The sequence below is a fragment of the Anabas testudineus genome, chromosome 12 (assembly GCF_900324465.2).
Source record: "Anabas testudineus chromosome 12, fAnaTes1.2, whole genome shotgun sequence".
Lineage (NCBI taxonomy): Eukaryota > Metazoa > Chordata > Actinopteri > Anabantiformes > Anabantidae > Anabas > Anabas testudineus.
The window spans coordinates 11802722-11827722 of NC_046621.1; the positions used below are offsets into that span (position 1 = coordinate 11802722).

Here is a 25001-nt window from a genome sequence, read left to right on the forward strand (position 1 = left end):
GGTGGTGGATAAATATGAAGATTTTAAAAAAGTGATAAAGTTAGAGAGAGTAGAGGGGAGAACAATGGCCAGCAGGAGTCAGGGGAAGACAAGTTCACTGGGTTCATGTGCTGTGCTCCGAGGATTTAAATCCCTCCCCTTGACCACAGGATACTGCTAGTGTTTGTGAGTCAGAGATTTCTGCTCAGTGTGTATGTGTGTGTGTGTGTGTGTGTGTGTGTGTGTGTGTGTGTGAGACAGCTGTGAGCCCGGGAGTGAGTGCTGCTCAACAAAGCACTGCGCTCTGCTGGGTTGCTCTTGGTAAACAAAGGGAACTCACAGTGCTGTATAGTGATTGCCCAACCTCTTCTTTAACAGAGAAAGTACAGAAAAAAAAAAGTGCCAGTTGAGAGCAGCAGATTAAAGCAGAAGTTGAAAACAGCACACAGGCAGCGAGTGTTAACAGCGAGACGACGACCCAATAGGAGAAAAACGCCAAAACAGGACTGTTTATTTGATTATCAGCTACCAAGTGTTAACAGATCGATCGCTGCACGCTCTCCTCCCAGCTGTGATAGGGTGGCCACGCACAGCAGAGGAGGCTGGAGGAAGCGAGGGTGGGGTTAGGGGGAGGTGGAGGGTAGAAGTGGGTTCTTTGCCAGGAGAGGTCAGCTGTGTTCAGTCACAGCAGAAAGAGAGAGAGAGAGAGAGAAGTTCGGGGTGGGGGTGGGGGAATGGCTGCAGAGTTGCTGCACCAACAGCGTGCCCAGCTGAACCCTGAACAACCAGTCTCCTCCCCTGCTTCGCCCGCTTAGTCCCATGACAACTGCCTGCCTGAGTGCCAGATGTGTGCCAGGAGGAGAAACACAAGGATGGAAACGCGTCAAAGCAAGGCTGGGACGGTGATGCTCCTTTGCCGTGAGACGTGAGCTGAGCTGAGCAGGCAGTTGAGTTTGGTGTCAGATGTTTTAAAGTCACACACACACAGAGTTCGCAAACACACAAAGTCAGAAATGCAGTGAAGCTTTCAATGAAGACCAAACTGCTTTTAATTTGTGCACAGCCACCTATTTCCATGCGACTCATTTCGAAGTCGACTCGCCCGCCTGCAGTGTTTTGGTGCTGTCAAAATGGGAAAGGTGGGGCCGGGTAGTGTGGGTTTGGGGTGGGGGAGGAATGAGTAGCGGGAGTGGCCGTGGGGGCTGGTGACTCAGATATCATCCGAAAACTTGGTGACAAACTTTTCAACTCAAACATGTGTTTTGTTGCAAAGAACATAACAATCACAAAACCGTAACCAAGATTAGAGCGTCTACAGCCATGCGAGAGACTTTAAGAAGCTATACTTAGACGCGGCCTTGAGTTTAAAGATAACATTAGCATGCTGACACTAATGCCCTGAACACTTAGCAGTAAATGTTGAACATTGTTCAGTGTGCACACTCAACACTACCTACAGGATTAATAGGACAGGATAGGATTTGCATATGTTTTGGAAAAATCAAAATTTATGCTGATTATTGCACGGAAAAGAAAAGTGTTTAGTTTATATTTAGTGCTTCATTTTCATCCTGGGGGGGGATCATTTTACTAAAATCCATTAACATCAACCTGCTTGTGTCATCAAAGTCAGTATGATTTGAATAGACAGCATTTTGTGGCAAACCAGTTTGTTACCTCTCCTTATGGACTGTTTATGTACATCGCTTCAAGTTGGGGACGTACTGTGGGATTTGAGTCATAGCCAAGCTCTGACTGTGATATCATGAAAGATCAAGAATCAAAGAACTCATTCTGTAACTTTCTGTGCAGTTGTTTTATTTTGCTGCTGCAGCCACAGACTTCATAATGTGATTTCAGACTGATTAAAGGTAATTTCACTTCATTTCCTCAAATTAGGCTGATATTACACTGTGGCTCAATGAATAGGGTGAGCAGATGTGATTATAGCGTGCGTGTGCTGGGGTGAGGAGCTACTTGGGTTGGTCTCAGGCTTGTGGGTGGCCGGGAGCAGGTGTTGCAGTGTCTGTCATCGCTAATTTGCTGTTATTCTCTCTCACACACAGTACTTCATTCGCTTAGTGACACATCGCACCACTTAAGCTCAGGGTAAGTGGGTTAAATTGAGGCTGAGGCTGAACTGGTTTCATTTTGTGGCTTTAGCTCAAGCAGAATCTCCTCTCCAGTCTGCCGACCTAGAGAGACAGCAGAGTAGGAGTTAACCACGTAGGCTGGAGTGTTTTGATTGGCTTTGCAGACATAAACAAGAGCTGTACTTGCGCGTGACCCCTGGGTCTGACCCCAGAGATAGACGCTTCTCAAATGGGTGTCTCTTTCAGCAGGCGGTCGGGCTAAAACAGAGGAGCCATTGTTTAAGGCAGGGAAAGCCAATGCGCTCGCCATTAAAGTGCCAAGCCTGGAGGAGAGGACCAAGAAGCAGAGGTAATCAGGAAAGCATTAAGAGGACATCCTTGGCACACTGCTGCCTCTGGGTTAATATTAGGATATCTCAACACAGCAAGCCTTTCCATCTGCAGCGATGTCACTAGACCTAGAGACCTATATTCATATGATATCTAGATGCTTTTTATTAAATAACCCTGGTAATTGTCTCTTATTAAGCCTTCAAATTCTTCCACTTAATACACCAAATGCACAGGATTAGTGCTGAACAGTGGTGCACACTAAACCAACTGTGACTGGAGTGTTATTCTGTTTCAACCACATCCTCTGACACACTCTGCCATTGTGCGCCTGTGTTTGTGTCGGGGAAAGGCGGAGGGGGGCAAATAAGTGGCCAAACAGGTGAGTCGGGTGTTGGTGAAGCGTGAAACCAAATCTGGCATGTATGATAATAAAGTGGCACGTGTCCAGGAGACTTAAATTGTTATTTCAAAGCAATAAAAGCTTAGGTGTGATTTTAAGCACACGTTTGTTAGAAAAGTGCTGAAAAGTTTACTTTTATCTTGTATTTTTATTAAAATATGTCCTCACATACAAGTCAATACACTCTATTTTCAGATCTAACAAAGACTGAGGTTTTAAATGTATATGTGTCAGGAGTAATCAATCACTCCCATGTCCTGAGGGCATCCATGCTGAGGCGTAACTAATCTGGAGGCTCAACAGCATTGGCTTTAACCTTTTAATAGGTGACAGTAATGCAGTGTGAGGTAACTTCTAATTTGTTGCATACATAGGCTCATTCAGTAGTCGTGCAACACTTGCTGTGGTGGTAGCTCAGACAGGAGTTATTAGAGAGTTTTGGATGTCCCGCTGCTCCCACTAAATGAATGCCCTAACAGCAGGAGGGATGTGATGGGCACAGTCTCTGCTAAACGCACGGCTAGCCTCAGACACTTGGCTAATCCGTCAGTGGCTTACTTTCAAAATAGAGAACTCCTTAAAAGAAGATTATGGTTGAAGAACAGCAAAGGTTTTCATGCGTGAAAAACTGTTTTAAAACCCGTTCTAAAATCCTAACCCTGTGTGAAATATTGCTGTAGAAAAGGAACCTGACTGAACTCGACAACTTCAATAAAATTTTATTGAAAAAAGTACCAACAAGAAATTCAGAAAAAAAAGATTTGTAGAGCAAAGCTCTGTATTTACAGCATATTGCACTACATAACAAATTGTCTTTACTTCCATAGTATATCAACAACAAAAATACACTCACTGACCACTTTATTGGGTACACATGTACAATGCAATGCAATAAGATACAATAGCTCTGCTATGCATTTTACTATTGCAAGGTTGTAGTTCTCAGTTTGTTGAGACTGTCGGGAAGGTGATGATTCTATTATATGTTGTTACTCCATCATGATAATGGAGTAACATGGTAGAGCTGCTATACTGTATTGCATTGGCTGTACAGGTGTAACTAATAAAGGGACCAGTGAGTGTGTACATATATATATATATAAACACAAAATTGAGTGCACAGTAGAGTCTCGAAAACACACAGTCAATGTTTACAAAAATGCTACATTTTCGCTGGGTCTCATTTCTTGGTTACAGAGAGTGTGTGATAATCAAGACTTTGTCGTAACTGAGCAGTTAAAGGCATATTCCAGGGTTTTAGAAATACGTGTAGATGGTATCTGTTCTATCTGAAACATTTTGGTTTGCTCAGTTTTGTTTCTACATGATGAGATGTGCAAGGAATGTTGCATTTTTTTTCCATTTAAAAAAAAATGCCCTTTATCTCATGGACTTCAAAAGGATCCTTTTCATATTAAAAATTATTTTACAAGCATAAATTGTCCTTACAAAAAGCCGACCCTTTTTTCTTAAGAAAATACATTTTTAAAAAGTTTAAGAAAGACCATGAAGAAGAAATGTTACTCAAAAAATTCAAAATCAAAACCTTCCTCAAAAACTTCAAATTATATAAAGTGGACTACAAAAGTAAAGACACTGACGGTTCATTAAAATACAGGTCCCAATGTAGGGATTCTGCACACTCACATTTAACATCATGAGTGCGGCGTGGGAACCCTACTAAAAAATCATACAGGGCACCATGGTGGCTTGTTTCCCTTTTCAATAAATCAAACAGGTCATTGTTCGTGAGCCTACTTGGTCAATGCACAGATATACACCTGACACACAGCAAGATTGGCCCAACAGAACAATCCAGAGTATATACTATACATTAACACACAACAGATACGGGACCCATGGGATCTACAGAGACAAAGTACTTTCCAGTGCATGTTGATTAAACACAAAGATCAAGATTAGAGAACTTACACATAACTGACTCCCTGTGACTTGAGAAAAATGTGAAGGCTTTCTGTTTGTATATGTTTTGAAGCATTTCTAATGACATGTGTATCATTAGCATTGGGCAGGATGGGCCATGACTCATATTATATAATTACAGGGTAAAGGTCAAATCCTCTTGAAAGGTTAAACTGCACTGAAGCCAGTGTTTTCCTTAACTGCATATTGTGAATGTGTTCATGATGACTGGTGAACTGTGTGGTGGAAGATAATGAAAAAGGTCTGAATTGATTGGCCCCATCCCTGGAAAATCACAACCTTTAATGAAATACTCCACCCAAAAAAACACCCACCCCTTAGGCTTGCAAGATAACTGTAGGAGGCTTGTTGTTTTCTTCTTCATGAAACCCAGCAGTTGAGGTAAATGTAAATGCATTTTGATTACAATGTTTTCCAATAGTATTCAAAGTGACCACAGCTGCTGGTCTTCATGGAGGACCACACTCCAAGCTCATTTTTGGAGAGGTGGGGGAGTATCACATGAAGAAATATCAGGCACAATGCAAGCCAACCTGCTCTGCTCAGAGTCCAACAGCTGAAGTCTATACAAGACCAAAACAAAAAAAAAAAAAAAGGAAAGTAAGAAGTAATTGCACACACAAGTGTATACAGTAGAGCTGGGCAAAATTACAAAAATAAATACCAAGGAAAAAATAAATTACAAAGAAAAATGAACCGATGAACAATACCCATGTAATCAAGGAGCAGCACAAAGAGGAAGTCAAGAGCCAATGGTGAGACAGGGAGCTACAAGCACTGGCTCAGCGTTCAGAATCCGCAGGAAACTATAACCACAACCGCACTCAGTGCACCTCACACACCTACTTTCTACATGCTCAGTAGCCCCTGTCACCACCACAGCCAGCAAGTCAGCCTCCGACTCCTCAGTCAAACTGTACCTTTATGTGTGTGCTGAGAAAATGGTCAAGTGGATTTTAACTGAAACTAAAATAGGAAAGTTGAAAACACTGCTCTTCTAACCTTTTGTAAGAGATTCTCAAGGTTACCAGTAGCCCACAAAGTATATCCCTGAGATATCTGAAAGAAAATGAGAGGAAACTATAATTATGCAGTGATAAACTTGACACATAGTAAGGAGCAAGTAATTACAGACCCCTGATACGTACTGCTCCTTGGGTCCAAACATTGGCCTGGGTTTAGCAATGGGAAATATAACAGCATATTTAACAGTGTCTTTGAACATATTCATATTTCAACATAAAATACAGTCTTTTTCACTTTTGTTTCATTTCAGGGGCTGTTTGCCTGCTGAGTCAATGATGGACACCAGACACATGCTAAGTCCACATCCAAGCACCAACAATACAAGCTCAAATGATTAAAAACCCTTAAAGGTAGCCGGAAAGGAGGAGACTCTCTTCCACAAATTGATTATGATATAATGTTTGTTTTTCAATAGAGACACGGGCTGTGAAAAGCAAACACGGACTTTGAAACCCTTCAGTCACAGCATGTGGCTCTGCTGTAACTTTTCTGTAACCTGAAACGCAGGTACATTAAAATTTCCAGAACTCATATCCAATCCAAACTGTGTCAGATCTCAACATTATTTGTCTTGGACACGACCCTGACCGTGATTGAAATGTTGTGGCAGGACATCAAGTCATAATTGAAAACCTTCATACAAAACAGGGGTCAGCTTGCTAACAATCTGAACTCTTGAAGGGTGTAAGTCTAGTGCAAAAACAGTGGATCCACAGCTCCACTTCAAGGGCATGGAGGTCTGAAAACAATCACATGAAAAGAACACATCGAACACTAAGGCAAATCTCATTTTGGAGAATGAAATGGGGAACAAGGCCAAACTGAAAATCGAAGTATTTGGTGAAATTAGTATCAAAATCATTATGGCAAACTTGACCATATACTGTAAATTTGTTGTTTATGGATGGAACACAGCATAATTTAGTGCACAATGCTGGACCTTCAAACGTTTTCTCTATGCATCCTCAAGTAAACACGCCGTAACTTTAAATATCTATTTAGTGTGCTACATGTCAGACATTATTTGGTCACTAACAGGTAGATGAATGTATCAATTGGCAAAAAGACCACTAAAGAGTAACAGATACCCTCGAACACTTAGGATAGCAATGTGACAATTGAATCACTGCAGTATTATAATGGCAACGTAGAATGATCCTGATCTAATCCAAACTGGTAAATGGCAAATTAAGTATATAAAAACATTTTAACTGAAGTGATTTGTTCAAATAACTGACTTGAATCCCAAACACTGTGAACAATATGTTTTATCTCCCTGTCTTATGTGTAATAAGAGTAATAAGTCACCGGGCTTGTTTCCTACATAGTGACGTTGAGCTCTCTCCACCCCAATAACTCCTGAGCCAAAAAGTGTTACACTAATTGTCTGACATGTAGCACATGACTGTCTCAAAATAACTGTGCACATTCAAAGATATTTAAAAAAACATTTCCTGGTGTGCAGGCTTTTTCATGTGCAAAGACTTTATGTTGTTTCTACTATTTTGAATGATACTGAGGGATCAGGATCAAACCTAATACCATACCAAAACAAAATGAAGGAGTGAGGTAAGAGAAACAGGAAGTAAGACAAACAGAACAAGAAAGGATAAATGTTTCACTGAGGTGAGGTGCAAAATGCTTTGTTCTGAGACGCTGCCTCTTTGGAAAATTAGTAAATCAACTCGACTGGTCACCTGGGAAACTGCAGAAAAAACATGACACCATATTTCCTTCCATTTCCGTTTCATCTTGCCTTTCAAAATTGCTCAATACTCATTCTGGCAGAGGAAACTGAATAAGGCATTCCCAGGGTCTGCAGAGGTCATCAAAGATGGATACATGTTGAAGTGCAAAAACTTTAACAAGAACAATGTACTGTACAAAACTACTACACCACATGTATACCAAAATATGAAAATTGTCCTGTAGAGGAATCTTGGAGCATTGTGGCATCTTCTCAGAAAGGAAAAAAAAAACAAGCAAAAAAAAAAAAAAAAACCAAACAATCGACCTTGTATAAAAGTTGGTTGTCTCCGTCCTGCGGTGACCTTTTGTCTCCGTTCTATTAGCCCCCATAAAAACAGACCCGTGTTCGATTTGACAGTGCTATTAGGAGTCCAGTTCCTTAGAGAGATGAAGAAATAAGGATGCGAGGGAAAGACCCTCTCACCTCCGTCCTGCTCCGCCTCCTCCAGCAATTAATCCCCTGTCAAACAGGAGGCTGAGCATAGCTGCGGCCAGGCGCCACCACAGCGGGCCCTGGTTCCTTTGGTTTCGATGATACTGAAACAATAAAGATGAAACATATGCTAGTTAGTAGCTCCAGTGAAACTCATTCATAAAGTACAGTGCTGGAAATAGTCATTGGTTTGGGTTTCAGTGTGATGTTCAGGTTGTGATGCGTGTCGTGAACACAGTGAAAACAGCCAACGGACCAGAGGGTGAGAGAACCAGACAGCGTAACAGCGCTGATATTTTCACAACAGTCCGCTGCTGTCCCCAACATCTATTAGAGAGGCCTCCCTTTGTGTATGGGTTCCCTATGCAATCCGGGCTTCCTAACAGACATTCCAAGTCATAAACACACTCATTATACAGACACGCTTTTTTTTAATCTTCCTGGCAGAGACGACAAACCACCGTCACAGGAGGAGACTCTGCGAGGTTTGAGCCAATTGGATTGTGTGCGATTAAGGTGATAAAGCTATCTTCGCCATAGAAAAGCTGAGATAAGATAATTGCACCAAATGGGATTAGTGGGAATCTTTGAGTGAGGAAAGCAGCCTCTGGAAAACATGTATCTGCACGAAAGAGGTACAGTAGTCCCATAGCTCATCTTCGGACGAAAGGCAGGCTCCACCACAGCTGATAATACTGTGGCTATTTTGAGACCATAAAGGCTGTAAAGGTACTTTAGTACTGTAAAGGAGACTTCAGCTTACGTCTTCATGACAATGCAACAAAGTGTACTACCTTCTCTGGCCAATACTGTGCTGTTGTTTATGAAAGCCAGAATATCTGAAGGCAGAGATTAGATATCCCGTATTTACTATACATGAATGTTAAGGTGGTGTCCAAACATTGACCTAGTTTTCAGCCAAGAACTACCTTCGTGATAAGTCTCTGGGTTTCTCTCCTCTTATCAGTTCGTGGTGAACATTGCAGGGTCTTGCATAAGCTTTGCTCAGGTCCAACCAGCATGTGTATTTTCTTTTCTGTTACTCTTTTGTTCAAAAGAAAATGAAGAGGTAAGAAAGACTTTTGTGAATTCTGATGGAACTAATTCTCTACTGTTTGACAAATCTTGTCTGGGAATATTTCAATAAGGACACAATAATACATAGTGTGGGGTACATATAAACATAAAAAATATTAATATGCAGCACAGATACCTGCGAGGCACTGTTGGAAGCAAGCACAGCTTGACTTTGTAAACATTGGCATGCCTGGAGTATTTTAATTTTAAAACTAAATTACAAGTGAGACCCACATCTGTTTGGGATAAAGCACAAGAGAGGCAGAATGACGTGCATTTGTAATTATATCTGGATTGTAAGTCGATACACATAATATTTAACGTTGTGTAGTGTTTCGAGTTTCAGCATTTCAGCACACTGTAACTGTTCAAGGAGTAAAATGAGTCATCTGCAGAGTTTATCATGCAACACAGCTCTTGTGCTCGTACTCATGACTTTCAGCCATCAAGGCAGAGAGAAAGAGAGATAGTGCAGAGAGGGAGCGAAAAAAAAAAAAGGTGAGCACACGCCTGTTGCAACTTAGTCAAGAGTCACGCCACCAATTGTAAAAATGAGACTTGGTCTCTAAATTTAGCCAGTGTTAAAGTTGTAGAGTCTAGCCAGATGCTAGATGTCGTCACTCTGACACTAGTCTGATGTGCTTTATCAGTGTCCCATGTGGACTGTCTGTTAGGCCAGCTGCTCAGGGGCTGTGCCTTATAGCATGGGGAAACAGGCCAGCCTCAATAGTAAGAAAACAATACAATACACACACACACACACAGCATTGGTATTTAATAATAGAGGGCTGCATAAATTAACATCACTGTCAACAAAAATCATCACAGAGCAATGAATGAAGTGTAAATATCAAAGTCAGCCTGCAGTGTTTTTATTTCCTGAGAAACTTCCCTCCACCACCCTCTACATGTGCAGTAAGAGTGAGAGAGAATGTGTCATGTGCCGTCACTGGAACAGTGAAAAGATAAAGCCACAAACACAGCGTGTGTGCAGACGGGCACGCGCGCACACACATGCACGCACGCACGCACATAGAGGCAATGCTCAACCTTGTTTTCAACACCTTCTATCGAAAGCTCTAGGAGTCATCTCTCTTAAAAAAACATGGGGATGAAACCTAACGCTGCTCCTTGCCCTGTGTAGGCTAAAGCAGTCTTCCTGCCATTGTGACTGTCATTACCGCTGCGTCTCAAATGGCGGGCCGGCTAATGTCAGCCGTCCTCTGGGGACCTCAGAGTTCCCTCCAGCCCTCTCTGACTGAGGAGCAATTTATCTGTCAGCATCCACCAGCACTCTATCGCTACTTAATCCCTCCATTCGCCAGGGGCCAAGGGGTCCCATGGAGAACATTCACAGCCACATTGCCCCTAAATCCATCAAGAAGATGGCAGGCAAAGGCACTTGGATTGCTACAGGACAAGTGTCTGCGCTGAATAATTGCAATCACCTAGTGACAGGAGCAGACATGAATGAGAAGTGGTGAACAGTAACTATTATGGAGTGAGAGTTTTTGTACTGACTGCCAGACCATGTGATAGTGAGAAGTGAGAGACAGCAGAAAGCAGAAAAACAAGTATGAGTGTATTCATGCATGAGCATGTACACATGCACGCACACACAATACAATTAATTGCACAACCACTGCCACAAATAGCAATTACAGAGGCTGCAGTGAAATCACGCAGCCAAAACCATGCATCAGTGTTAGGTTATAAAAACCTCTCTCTGCAGCAGCCCCACACACAGACATTTGTCGGCTATGAAGGCCAACATTTGTCATTCAGCACAGTTAAATGACGAGTGACAACACTTATTATACCGGTCTATATGCTTGTTAGTGTTATAAATTCCTTTACTTCTCATGATGTAGGCAAAATGTTGATTCTCTTTATCAGTCACTCTGTATCGCATTATGTATCTCTTCAGGATGTGACTTTACAGGGACGTTTTCACTCTGACTGTCCTCTCTGCTGTTTACTCAGCCAGCAAAAAAGGCGCACAAGCCACTTCCTCATCCTCTGACCCAGGCCTGCCTCCGTTGTGCGTCAGTAGATCCCACACACATCACAGCGTCACTCCTGTCTGACCGTCTGGTTGTCTGTGTATGCCATTGTCACAATACATGAGTCATGCTGTGCTGCAGGGGTATAAATAACTCAGGCACTGCTTCACATTTCAGAATATGAAATGTAAAAAAAAAAGTGCTATGATATGCAGGGCGAGAAGCTTCCCATTTCCCACAAAGGAGGTTTAAAGACAACTGAAAACAGTTGTTACTTGATCATTTGAGGTTCCCTTCCAAACCTCATTCCCTCATATACATGCTTATACCATCATTATGGATCTCACCCCCCTCTGCTTAAGGCTGCATAGACCTCTTATTTGGATGTCTCGTGTGGCCGCTCTCTGCTGAGGGAAGGGGCTGGCTGGAGACTCCCTGGAACCACAGCTACTCCCCCTCAGGGCTCACGCGCAGAGCTTCGGGTTACAACATGTTTACCTTCTCCCACCACTTCTGCTTTTTCCTGGACATATCAGTAAGCACGCGTATAAAGTGTGAATAAATACATGTGTCAGACAGTTAACCACTTGTACTCCAATGGAGTCCTACTCATAAAATACTCCTGAGGGTTCCTGATGAACCATCAATGAAACATCAGTCATGATTTTACATCACACCCACATAGGAGCAACATCGTGAGGCACACTGATTCAGTGCATAGTGTCACCCTGACCCTACTGATGGTCAAGTCAGGCATCCTCCATGGCACTTGCCTCCACTGCACACTGAGGAAACAGGAGAAAGGAGAGAGACAGAGAGAAATAAACAGGAAGAGGAGGCAGAGGGACGGCCTGAGGTTGACGAGGTAGGGGGAAGGGCTGTCCTGGTTCAGCAATCCCTTTAGCTGGAGGGAAGGGGGGAGGGGGGCTGGACTAAAGTTTTGCATGTGCACAGCCTCTCCAAAACAAATATGGAGCAAACACAATAAAAGAAAGCAAACTTTTGACCCCGCTATAAATCTGTCAGCTCAACATGAGATCAAAATATTAATAAAAACAAGTGTAGATAGTATTGCTAATGTGAGGACTGCACTTTTCTACTACTCTATAAACACCCTCTCAACCTCACACAATTACACAAAACGAGACACACAAACACACTGCACTGCAGTTTGCTGATGCGAGCCATACACAAGCAGCAACATGGAACCATTATTGCCAGTGGAAAACTAAAATATGTGTAGATCAACCTGCTGTTAATCTATCTGGGCACAAAGCTTGTGGACAGGCAATCGAAAGTGTCACTGTTTAATCACAGTTAATTTTTCCAATCTGATTTGTATCTGCTAGCATTTGCATTTGATCTTGCAAGTTAAGTCTGAGTGTCCTATCTAGATGTTATCTAAATAACAGGAAAGAGATTTGTTTGTCTTGTGGCATTTACTGGCAGCAATCTATTAGTCAAATTTGTAAACTGTCAAAAGGTATATTTATAGTACACCTACACTTGGACTGTCTGCACACAACATTTAATTTAGGGCACTGAAAGGAGATTCTGTTACTGTTTAGAGTATTAGTGGCCTGTTGCACTTGTTTAATGCTATCAAAGTAGAAGCCAGTGTGTCTGTCTTGAGTTTGCATAGTGAGCTGGACTTATCTTTCCTTCTTACCAGTTGTAGGTGTTCTCTGTGAAACTGGTCTCCTATTAGCTGGAGTTTCTGGCCAATACAGGCTTCCACGCTTTGCATCAGTGGTTGTTGCCGGGGTGGGATCTCCATCCCGTTTTGTTCCTCCTCACTGTCTTGTTGCCTCACTTCCAGATCCCCAACAAGCTCGAAGTGTGCTGGGAAGTGCAACCGAAAACCTGCGTTGCCTGTTGAGCAACAAGAGTGATATTTATTATATTGTAAACAACACAATTGTTGAGTATAACCTGAGAACAGCAATAACAAAGACACGTCTTTAACCAGTCAGACTGCTTGCCTTTGACCACAACTTTCCTAGCTGTCGTATTTCATCAACACTATGAGTCATTAGGTTATAAGTCATTAACAACACACACATATGACACAGATTAGAGGTCACTCAGCTGTTATAGAGATACTTTGGGATGATTACTTGTATATGGTGCCAGTGTAAGTTTGCTGACACTCATCAGTTATGTGTACAGTTGCTGATTACGCACATGAGCACTTCTGTTGTGTCCTCTCAGTCCCAATGCCACTCTGGCGCCTATTGAATAGCAAAGCAGCTGGGTACACTGCATACTGATCATAAAACCGCTGTGATCACGACTATCAGGCGCCACGGGTGAGATCAGCGCAGCAACACTGTTACCGATTTCTTTTTGCAAGTTTCATGCTTTGGTTTTATAACACTTATCATCATGAATGAGGCCCTGTCATCCACCTCACCGTAGAAGAGTGGTCTGGGCTCCTCTGCGACTCCACAGGGCAGCATGCCGTTGTTCTGTGGCAGCGCAGGGCCAGGTGTCTGTGTGCCCCGGTCTTGACACTTTATCTCCCTGAATGTGGTACGCCAGCAGTGGGGGTCTGGCTCAAACACATCATCCTCCTCATCGTCCATACGGGGGCACTTTGCTATGAGCAGCGCTAAAAGTAACAGAACAGAGAAAGAAAGATTATTACACCAGCTGTTCAGAGAAAGTCTTCCAGTGAATACATAAATCAAAGGAATCCCATGTTTCCTTCCCTAATGATGGTAACCTTGGACAAGCTTGCATTAGCCCGGATGAGATGATCTCAGACACATTCATTATTGGTTCATTCCTCCAAAGTATTCATTATCATTATAGACAACCTGTCTGGTTTATAACGAGCACCCTCAAATCAATAAAACCACAGTGGACAAGCTGGGGAAAAGAAAATGAGCAAACAGTCTGCCTTCATTTGTGGCAAAGAGCTCAGTGCTTATTTAGACAAATGACTCTGTTCATCTCAGCGATAGAACCACACAATTCACTGTGGTTAAGAGGCTCAGTTGAGCCGCATTTATATAAATTGGAGTTTGGCTGACAAGGTTAAATTAAAGGTAGATTCTGTCTGGTCTACGCTAAGCAGCCCTGTGGGCATGAGCCTGGCTCCTTAACTAATTGCACCATGATTAATAACTTACACTTGGTACTTTAACATCAAACCATTCCAAGTATCAATGCCCAGTACTAACAGTATATAAATAATTTATACAGCATGTACATGTAATGAAAAGGATAATAAAAAAACTTCTTATTATGATTCATTAAAGCAATTCTACCACAGCGTGGCAAGATTCTTAAAGTGCACTTGGGAATCGCTCCATTATCAATGATGCACTCCACTCAACCCTCTTTGACTCATCCAGTCGGTCAAAGAGTTATCAAAATATGGGTGAAATTCAAGTTGCCTCACCAGCTAACCCCCAAGTCACCATGGAGTTGTAATACAGGGTTAGACTACCACCACACTTCCAAATTAGGGTCCACAGCAAAAGGGTAATGACAGTCTTTGAGGAAAATCCTAAGCCACTCTCCCTATCCTGGTCTGTCCGCTTGCCAGCTCCCTGAGAAGCAGTTTTCATTTGTTCACCCAACACAAGCAGGTCGGCCTGACTCTAGCAAACCCAGACCTCACGATATACTGCGCGCATTCACAATAAACCCTGTGCGTAAAACCACTTAATGCGCTGTTTGGACAAACACAGAGTAAGAACACGGGAAGGCTCAGAGCAAAACCCTGTGCTCAACTTGTAGACACACTAAGTCGCTTTCTGTGCTGCTCCATTGTCCCGCACGGTGAGCTTGTGTCAGACAGTGGCTCCCCCTACTGCAGGTTAAAGAAAGAAATAAATTAACAAAGACGGGGAGAGGTTGGGTGGAGGTGAGGCAGCTCTGTTATTGTCACAAAAAACACCATCACACTTGATGCATTCAGCTAAAGCTGGAAGCGGCGTCAGTTTGTGGCATCAATTAGTGTTGTCGTTAATCTACAGACTAATCATGTGATGATTTCCAAATGATGCTGATCAACTTTAACGACAGATGCGGGAAAAAAAAAAACATGCGCAACTATGTGAAGAATAAGCCAAAGCGCGCATTTGGAGAATAAATATCTATACTGCGTGTGTACAAATCAATCAGTTCACTTATTAAACGCGGTAATGACTTCGATCTACGGAGAAATGCTGTTGTCATTACATTTTAACAAAGCAGCGGACAGGACGGGACCACATGTGCCGCGGAGCAGCGCAGCAGCCCGGCGGAGCCGCGTCGACCGGGAAAGCCGGTGCGATTCAAATGTCTGCGCTCTGAGTGACGGGCTGGATTAAACTTAACAAACGGTGAAGTGGGACTACTGCAGTGATGTTTACGACAAACAAAGCAATGTTTACTGCAGCTGTTATAACGACAACAACAACAACAACAACAACAACAACACACACAACAGCAACACGCTGTTTGTGTCTGTTCCTTCCTAAGGAGGCGGAGGTTGGTGAAAATGTCCCGTAAGAGTCCGCTCAACACGCTGTTTCTCAAGAAACTTACCACAGAGGCAGGCTTCGTGGTTCTAACCGTGTTATACCGAGAAAGCGGACACCTGAGTGCAGTATCCTCGTAAGTCAAGCGGCCTTAGTCCGTGTCACTTCATCGACTACTTCCATAATGTGAGAAACCTGCAGTGAGCCCATTTCATTTATCCGACGTCAGCTTTAAAGTAAACTCGCCGCCGGGGCGGGGCCGTCCAAGTTGGCAAACGCCCCCTTCTTAAAGACGCCGCTCTATCTGTCGGCCCACTGCGGTGCCAGTGCGCGCAGGCGGGACGTGCCGCCTTTAAGAGGGCGGGCCCCAGCGGCGCCCTCGACCAATCGTCGGCTTTGTTGTTGTCCCGCCCCCCTCCACCGCGTATTCGGACACGTGGACGGGAAATTCCCCGTAGCACGAGACCGTGTTCACGCTACTACTGCGCTCGTCTGGCCAGAAGGCTGTGAAGTGCTGTCACCAGGAAGCGTGTGTTTACAGAGGAAAACACAGAGGACCGGGCCGTGCACAGGCCTCTCAGTGTGTGTGTGTGTTCATAGGTTATCTCATGGGGGGGGGCTAAGCGTTTTTACAGCGCATTAAACTGGCATGTAATAGTGATGAGTTTGCAGAATTGATGTGTCCTAATGAAAGCTTTAACTGCAGCTTGATCTTAGAATAAAATATGTGTATTATATCTAATCAACCCGCATGTACTTTTACAGTATTGTGTTTATTATGCTGTGTCTGGCCGATCAATAAACTGACAACCATTTAAACCATTTAAAAATGTCTCCCTATGTATATTGAACTAGTCTGGATTTCTACATCTAATCACCAAATTTAAATTGCATTGACAACCCTAGTGTGTTAAACTGTCATTCTAATATGTTATAAACTGTACTGGATGTAGATATGACCTAGATCCTACTGGAAGTGGCCTAGATATTCTAATCTAATCTAATGAAACACCTGTTGCACGTGTGTAGGTTGGTTGTGTCACAGAGCCCAAACACATTTTTGCGAAGATCAGACACTGTAACACTGAACGTTAGGGTTTAAAACATCCTAACCCGTTATTGAAAAGTGGCAGGTGAGTCTTACTCTGGAGTCATGTAGAGAAAGTACAAAAACCTGAACTTAAGTGGAAGAGTTTGGTATTTAGGAAGGTGTCATCTACCACAGGTGCATATGATCAAGATCTAGCCTTCAGTTTTATTTACATCTACATAAAGTCATTCCAATAAGAAATTCATTTATACTAACTATGGGCTGTTTACATTGAATATATAGCTTGACAGTTAACCATGTCAGTGCTGGGTTGATTATAGAAGACCTGTTGGTACAAAAGGGCAGCGCAGGTGCTGGTGATCTTCTCCCTCCCCTCAGGGGCTACCACTGATCAATGAACCCTCGAACAGCTGGGGTTGAGGCCGACCCTTTACATTTTCTCACAGAGTGTCACCCTGCCCCCACCTCTGCTTTCTCTCTCCCATTCCTTTTAGAAGTCACGGGTCCCTGCTTCCTCTGTCCTGCCTGAATTGGATAGACCTCTACTCTTGGACTTTGTCCCACCTGTGGCCCATCCAAAGAGGCGGCGACTCACAGCGAAACAATGGATTGGGTTCCTCACTCCTGCTGTGATATTGGAAATGCGATCACTCCTTGCATGAGTGACCGCTGTAAACAACACAGGCTCAAAGGTTGGGAGCATTAGTTGGAAGTAAAGTAAAATGTCATGTAATCTTAAGTACAGGACATTGTCACAGACTCAGTGTGCAAACTGAAGTGTTAAAACACGTCAAACAAGAACAAACTCATCCTGAAAAAGGTGGAACTATTAGACGAGACAGGCCGATGTATTGTTTCCAAGCAAATGTTTTACTATTCAGAGTTTGTTAAATCAAATATTAATGAAAAATCATAAGTATACAGTATTGATGACCGTAGATATATCTTAAGACAACAAACTCAGGTTATTCATTAACATGCATTAGTGTGCTAATAGCTTCAGAAATCATTGAGGCCAGGTAACTCTCAGTGGGGCACAAAGACAGGCCTCTATATCATTAATAATAAATATGGATAAAGTTACTGCGGCTCTTACCACTATCTAGAAACATAAATTTTAAATTCACCTTACTGTTAAAGTTAACAAATTGAGCTGAGGAATATGACTTTATCTTTTAACCCATAAGAACCCAGACCTATTTCTACTTAAAGGAAAATTACATGGAATATGAAACAAACCAAACGCGTGCAACACATTTCTCAGTGTTGGTGATACTCAATCATTAGGAGTGAACTACACCCTGGGTAAAAAACACAAACTCCATTTGAGAAGGCTAAACTGTCCAGAACAAAAAGGCATCCAGTACTCCATGTTGTGTGCTATGCTGCCGGACAGGACATGGTTTGAATAAAAAAAAATACATGAATAATAAAAACGTAAACAAAAATAAAAGTGTTGGTTACACCTGTGTCACTGTGGGTTTGTATGGGTTGAGAGCACGCCCACAAATTACATTTGTGCAGCTGATTCAGACAGAAGACTCGCAGAAATAAGATTATGAATTAGATGTTAACAGGACACCGTGCCTGAAAATGTCTTTTTGTTGTTGTTTTCATTAACAAGTTCCCATGGACGCTCGAGAAGCCTGGGAGAGAGAAAAGGCAGGCATCAGTTTGTGTTACATCAGAAAGCTGTTGCTGAAGAGCAATGCATGCACGCCCACACACACTTGCAAAAGCATCCGTGCACACAACCGTGCACACAATCACACACACAGAGACACACGGCTGCACAATCACATGCCCTACTTCCCCTGCAACCTCAAAAGCCCATTCTCCCTCTTGATGTCTCATTCTCTATATGAGAGTACATCTGCACGCACACACAAACACACAAACACACACACACACACACACACATTTTTGTATGTATATCCCCAGCCCCCTACTGTTGCACAGGCCATGCTAATCGACTCAGTTTCAATTTTTAATTTATCACATGTACTGCCTTACTCTAAACCTCACCCTAACTCTAACCAAAACCTAACCCATACAAACACACACACACACACACACACACACACACACACACACACACACACACACACACACACACACACACAAACTCCCAACAAAACATTCTCAGCATGTGAATCCTGCCTGGAGACTAGAAAGGAGGGATTTCATTTGCTCCAACTGGACGTGTTCCATGGCAACCACATCCTCTCTGTGAGCCAGTTAGATGAGACGTGCAGCACACTGACCCAATGGCAGAGATCATACTGGAGTGGTGACCCGATGAAAAAAAGAGGCTTTGCTTCTTTGCCCTCTTTGGCACTCCTTATGTCAACCTCAGCCAAATAAAGCACCAAATACACAAAGTAATCACATGTTTCTGTCATTTCAAATTGTATCTGCGTGCAGCTTTAAGTTGTGGTAGGCAACACAATAGTCAGAAGCAGTCAGATTAAAAGTGTGTGCAGTTCTCCACAGCACCTCACAGCCCCTCTTAGTGATAACTGATTGAATAATGTTGCAGCCATACAGAGGTGGAGTGGAGTCATTTTGAGCTCCTCTTAGAAATCATGAAGGTAAGGCTAATTATGAAGCAATGAAACCCGATCTGACCGTCGTAAGGGAGAGCGCCGACACAAAGGGCTGCCTTTGTCAGCGCTGTCTGGTAATCATACATCCCCGTCTGGCTGCAGACTGCTGTCCAAACCTCACACTCTCAAAGTGAGTCACATACAAGGGCCTTTGTTATTGTGGGAGTCATCCCACAATAACAAAACTCACTCTCAACAGAAATAGAAATAGAGAAATGAGGTAACCAAGTGTGTTTTCTCCGCGTGGTTTCAAAATGTTTTAGATTCCCTTAGCGAATGAGGTCATCACACCAAAGTAATGTACTGTAGGGAACATCCCTGTTGGTGCTTCCAGTAGTCTGGAAGATGAATGGAGAAATCACTGTTCAATTCATAAAAAAAGAGTCTGATACGTAGGTTACTTTGTGCCATAGACTTTTATTGATGAACCACTACAATGAATTTGGGTACTTTAGTTTATTTTGGGGTGGCACAGTGGTGCGGGGGCTTGCCCTGTGACCTTACATCTAAAATGACTTGGGTTCAAATCCAACTTCCTCCCAATGTCCTAAGGCATTCAGTTAGGTTAGGGTTAGGGTTAATTGGTGACTCTAAATTGCTGTGTGAATGGTTGTCTGTCTCTGTCGGCCCTGTGATAGACTGCCACCTGTCCAGGGTGTACCCCAACTCTCTCTCAAAAGATTTGTTGCAGCACCCAAGTACAAGTTTAATCAAGCACTGAATTGAATACTACTACTTGAAAACTCTGAAATGTTTATACCTTCACTATCAGAAAATGATCAACTAATAAATTGTGATGGCAGTTTATTACTGTCTTAATGGTATCGTATTAATAATTAGAATTCATTAATTACTTATTGGTAATCGCAATAGTATCCATCCAGTTTTGAAAGCAGGACTTTTGCTCATAACAGTAGAGCAAAGTATGTGTACACTGCACTACTGATACTTTGTAATGGACTTAGTTATGGTAGTAATGTTCCTGTAAATAGTTACTGGGGCAGCAAATCAGCAGATGTTTTTATTCATGTTTAAAGAACTTTTCCTAATTCAGGTTTCGGCATCAAACGTGAGCATCACTAACATGACAGATCTTAAAACACCTATTGGAGAATGATTTGTTCTTACCTGATGCAGTATCTTACTCTGTAAACCCTGTCACAGCACTCTCTGGGGCTTAAATTTTTTTTTCCATTTCTCTCTGTGGTAAAAAAGTAAGAAAGAAAACCGAGACTGGAAACTACTGTGACACATCTAGCTGCTGAACGTACACTGACCCTTTGCTGAACTGACCAGCATTTGATCTTCACTGCAGGCAATTTCTCACTGCTCACTCCTCACACCATGTAGCCCTGCATGAAACACTGCAGTTTATATTATAGCTGAGACACTTTGAAGCCCAGCAATTCACAGACTATAGGTGTTGCTTTCATATCAAGTGAGAAGAATCAATTGAAGTGCGAAGGTCTGTTTTCAAGCTCCTCTTGCTATTTTGCCCGTTGGCTACTAGTAGGCAGGAGTTGTCTTGGAAACTATGGGTTCTGCTTAATGAGACTGGCCGGAGACTAGAGAATAAGAGTCTGTATGTGGGGCAACAGCAGGAACGCTCATGCACAAACATGCACACACAGTAGATAAGATTGGGTAACAGTGTGGGAGAGCTGACCAGCGTTCACAAAGCCACCCTGTTTAATCTGCTCCACACATTAAAGCCACGGCACCTCAAAGCGGGCATGTCCTAACAGCTGTGGACATGACTCTGTCTGTGCTTCTGAAGTCAGGCGGCACAGCGGTGTCCGCAGCCATGCAGCAGTGAAGCAGAGGTTAAAGATTTGCAGGCGGCTCATCATGAGCGAGCCAATCTCACACCGGGGTTATGACAATCCAAAGAGCTCTCAAAATCCAACACAGCCCTTCAAGCGGGCACAAAGGGCTTTTCTCCACCATTAAAGGCAGCACAGTGGTCATTCAGCGCTTTGAAATGCTGATGTTGTTTTCTGCAGGATTTTCGTCATGCTTTCAACACGTAATCCCCAGAGGTAATAATAAAAAAAGACTTCAAATAAAAGCAACAAATGGCTTAATATTTAATCACTCCTGATCATTAAAACATTTAAATAAAGCTGATTACAATCAGCGTTCTGCCTTTTAAAACACTACAGATCTGCCACAGCTGCATCAGGATTCATTTAGTTGCGACTTAATTAACTGTGGATGGCTCAAAGGCGGCCTGCTGCTGTGTGGAGGTCCAGCCTAGAAACCTGCAAACAGCGTGTGGAAAAGCAGCATTAATGGCATCTATCATCAGCTACTAATTATGCTGCCTGTGGGTCTGACTGGATCCGGTTTCAGCTTTGGGCTCCAGCCACCAAACACTTGGCATTCATATTTAATCACACTTCATTATCCAGCAACAATGAAGGAAGGAGACAGAGACCTTACCTGATATGCCAGACAGACACACAGTCAACAAACAGACAGAAAAGAAAATCTCTCTCTCTCACACACATACACACACACACACACACACACACACACACACACACACACACACACACACACAGCATCACCTGCAAAGTAACACATAAGCAGTTTATCAATGGACGAAAAAAAAAGGTCTCTGCTCTTGAAGTGACTCAACTTCTTTGATGAGAGGTAGCGCCCCAATTTTGTGCTTTCTCAGCAAGTCGGTCCTTTCATGTGAGCTCCTTTTCAGGGTTTTTGGGTTCAAAGACCAGCAAAAGCAAACGGAGGCTAATCCTTTATCCTCACAACAACTGCTGGTTTGTTGCTGGGTTATCAGCTTAGACTCATCATGATGTCACGCTCTTCAGGTGCAAGCAGTCTGATGTTGGACATCAAATATGACTTTGGTCTGCTTAAGCCACCTGCCCTTGTTATTGTCATGTAGGTGAAACAAAATATAGTGAGTCACGCTCTTCACTGATCACGGATCAGAGACAGTTTCACGATAAGCACTAAGTGTCAAGTTTGTTTTTAGCTTTGGCTTTAAGCGCATGTGTTTTCACTAGTCGTTCGAGTGTTCAAGTTAGCAGCCAACTCGAGAGTTACACTATCTGATGTGCTTCAGCAAGTCCTTTCAAGAGTAGGTCTGTGCAATTTGTACTTAACACTGGTGCAGATAATTATCCAGCACTTGTTCATCCAGATCTAGGACTCCGGCCAGCTGAAACTGGAGATGCTCCTGAAAGATGCAGGAGCTATTAAACGAAAACACAGCAATATCCTCTCAAAGCTGTGAATCAACTCATAGATATAGTCTCTTGTGACAGATTTCTCTCCACGATTTTATGAACGTGAGAGTGAAATTGGAGTTTTTACATGCTACGTTTAATGCACACAAACCACAGGACATCAATAATTCTACACTGAAACTCTAAAGTAAAACAAATGGGTGGCATAAACATACAAATAGAACAACAACTGATACTTCACAATAGAAATACATAGAATATTTAAATGTGAGTGTGAAATGGTTTTTCACATGTTAATTGCATTTCGTCAGGCCATATATTTTTCTCTTGTGACATATCAGGGAACTCAGTGTTTGCAGTTTTATGCCATCTGTAGAGTCATGTCTGCTTTTCTGCCTTTTGCTTCGGAGCCTAGACATGATTGTAGAAGTGTAAACAAAACATTTAAGAGTCATTTGACCTCCATGTGGGGAGTGACCTCAGTCACTGCAGTCTCGCATTTCTCATCACAGACAGGAGGCCAAGAGAGAAAGTCGTCAACACGCACGTAGCCGCCCCTCGAATTCTCCAAAGTTCAAAGAAGTGTATAAATGGATTCACAAAAACATGAGTACAGTACTGTGGTCAAACAATATTAGGTAAGCACATACATAGAATAATCTTTTATGTGTTTCTGTATCAACTATTAGCATTTCGTAACAATTGTTTTAAAAATTCAACTCAAACTTGTGATGAAAAGCATGAAATGGAATATGTCAGAAGCTGTAACCCTGAATAATTCATTCAACCAAAGCGGCCTGATAGAAAATCAATCATTCAATCCTGATCTGACACACAGTCTGCTGAAATATTAGCTGTGGGGAAACATCATGTATCAGCCCATGAATGCTCCTTAATGTAAATTCCATTAAAAATTTACACTCCTCGTTAGGAGGACCTGAGAGTGTGTCAAGTATGTGCGTGTGCAGCAAGGACACTGCCGTGTGTGTGTGTGTGTGTGTGTGTGTGTGTGTGTGTGTGTGTGTATGAGCAGGGTGGGGTCACTATGTCCACTGTCTAGTCTCAATCAGAAGAGTTGTGATGACCTGTCATCAGGGCAGCCAGTAGACGGGAGGGTTCACATGGGTGTAGTGACCTCCAGGCAGTGTTACGTGAACCCCCCTCGTGGACGGTGATGAAGTCAGATTGGCTAATCCACGGAAAACAAAAGGGCTGTCAGTCAGGCTGGACAGGTCATCAACAACAGAAGCTTGAGAGAATTTCACCAGTCCAGTGTGCGGCGCACATGCAGAAGTACACGCATTTATGGGATATTGATGATGGAAAGAAGCCTGGCTTTTACACCACTACTGCTAATGGTCTCTAAGTGTTCACTAGTGAAAATGGAAAATGTATTTTCGCTCTGGTTAAATAGGATCTGCTCATTATGTCTGCGCCCGGGGTTTATTGTAAGTGCTTTTGACGACTGTACTCCAAGTGTCGAATAACAATCAATGCCGGGCCGGGCCTTTACAGCAAAAACTGCATCGGAGAGACGTTGATGTATCAAGTGTATTTAGATGAGAGAGTGTCTGCGAGAATAAACAAAGGAGTCTGTGTTTGCCAGTAGGGAGGGATTACGCAAATCTCCTTAAATTATAATCCATCTCACGTGCAGAGGGATGGTGCTTATCATTCTAACAACATTCTTGGGCAGTTTTTCCGCTGCTAATATGCTTTATATTCTGGTTATTGTTCGGTTAGCTTGTTGAGATATGGTAATAAGTCAATTCCAATGCATCGCCATCTAATGTCTCCCAACCACATCATTTCCAGTTATCAAGTGCCAGATTTGTCTGATGCACAGTAAACTACTGTACTTCAAACTGTTTACATACTTCCACAGTTACTCAGCTGATGATAAGCATCTCCAGTCAACCTTAATGAGCATTATGGATGAGATCATCGTCCACTGTAATTTTTCAGCCAGAATACGAGACCTAACGGATAATGGAGAAAAGCCAGTTTGCCCGGCACTAACTGCTTCTTTTAGTGCCCTCCCTCTGAACACTTCCTCTCCTTCCACTTCAGATGATGTCATTTCAGCAGCTTTATTATTCTTGGTGAATATTTAACCCAGATAAGCGATGCTCAGATGGGATGAACCAAATGAGAGGCAGGAATATGCAAAGAGAGATAGTCGGTCCAGTGCTTGAACACATTCCAGGACTATGAGGTGACCCGGAGTTGACTGCCCCACAAGGAATCCCTTTGATAGTGCTATCTTCCCAGAGATCAATATATAGTTAGTAGCTGTAGCTGATAAAAGAACGCAGCTCACATCAAAGGCGGCAACAGTGAGGGGGATAAGTAATAAAATGTCAATTATTAATGGAGGGGAAGGGTCCCCTTTCAAGTGGGTGAGAATTTAGATAATGAAAATCAAACACAATTCATAATCCACAAAATAACATCCCCAAGGTGTTCAAACGCTTTTCATCGAAATTCATACTTTTGCAAAGTCAATTCTTTATGTAACCCAGTTTTAATTGCATGTGGTCAACGGTGTTTTAACACCGAATCCAGATCATTTTGAAATGAGTATAAGCATCAATAAAAGATGAAACCTCCCTGCAACCTT

At 42.7% G+C, this 25001-nt stretch overlaps 1 protein-coding gene across 2 annotated transcripts; it reads right to left on the bottom strand.

The window, feature by feature from the left end:
• Positions 1–3504: 3504 nt before the first annotated feature.
• On the bottom strand, positions 3505–15719 carry LOC113159383 (bcl-2-modifying factor). 2 transcript variants are annotated; one of them, XM_026356037.1, is made up of 4 exons: positions 15577–15719; positions 13451–13648; positions 12707–12909; positions 3505–8061 (listed from the first exon to the last, which is right to left on the bottom strand). In XM_026356037.1, exons 2-4 carry the CDS (start codon positions 13620–13622, stop codon positions 7945–7947), a joined length of 492 nt encoding a protein of 163 aa, XP_026211822.1. In that variant the 5' UTR covers positions 13623–13648; positions 15577–15719; the 3' UTR covers positions 3505–7944. The 2 variants fall into 2 exon arrangements, with proteins under 2 accessions (XP_026211822.1, XP_026211823.1); XM_026356038.1 differs by lacking the exon at positions 3505–8061 and adding an exon at positions 8077–11822.
• Between the last annotated feature and the right edge of the window lie 9282 nt (positions 15720–25001).

Excerpts from the sequence above, each read along its gene's own strand:
- LOC113159383 (XM_026356037.1), bottom strand. The coding sequence starts at position 13,622 with ATGGACGATGAGGAGGATGATGTGTTTGAGCCAGACCCCCACTGCTGG. Across the intron at positions 12,910-13,450 it reads GCCCAGACCACTCTTCTACG|GCAACGCAGGTTTTCGGTTG; the intron begins GTGAGGTGGATG and ends GTTGCTCAACAG. Across the intron at positions 8,062-12,706 it reads ACAGAGAACACCTACAACTG|TATCATCGAAACCAAAGGAA; the intron begins GTAAGAAGGAAA and ends TTATTGTTTCAG.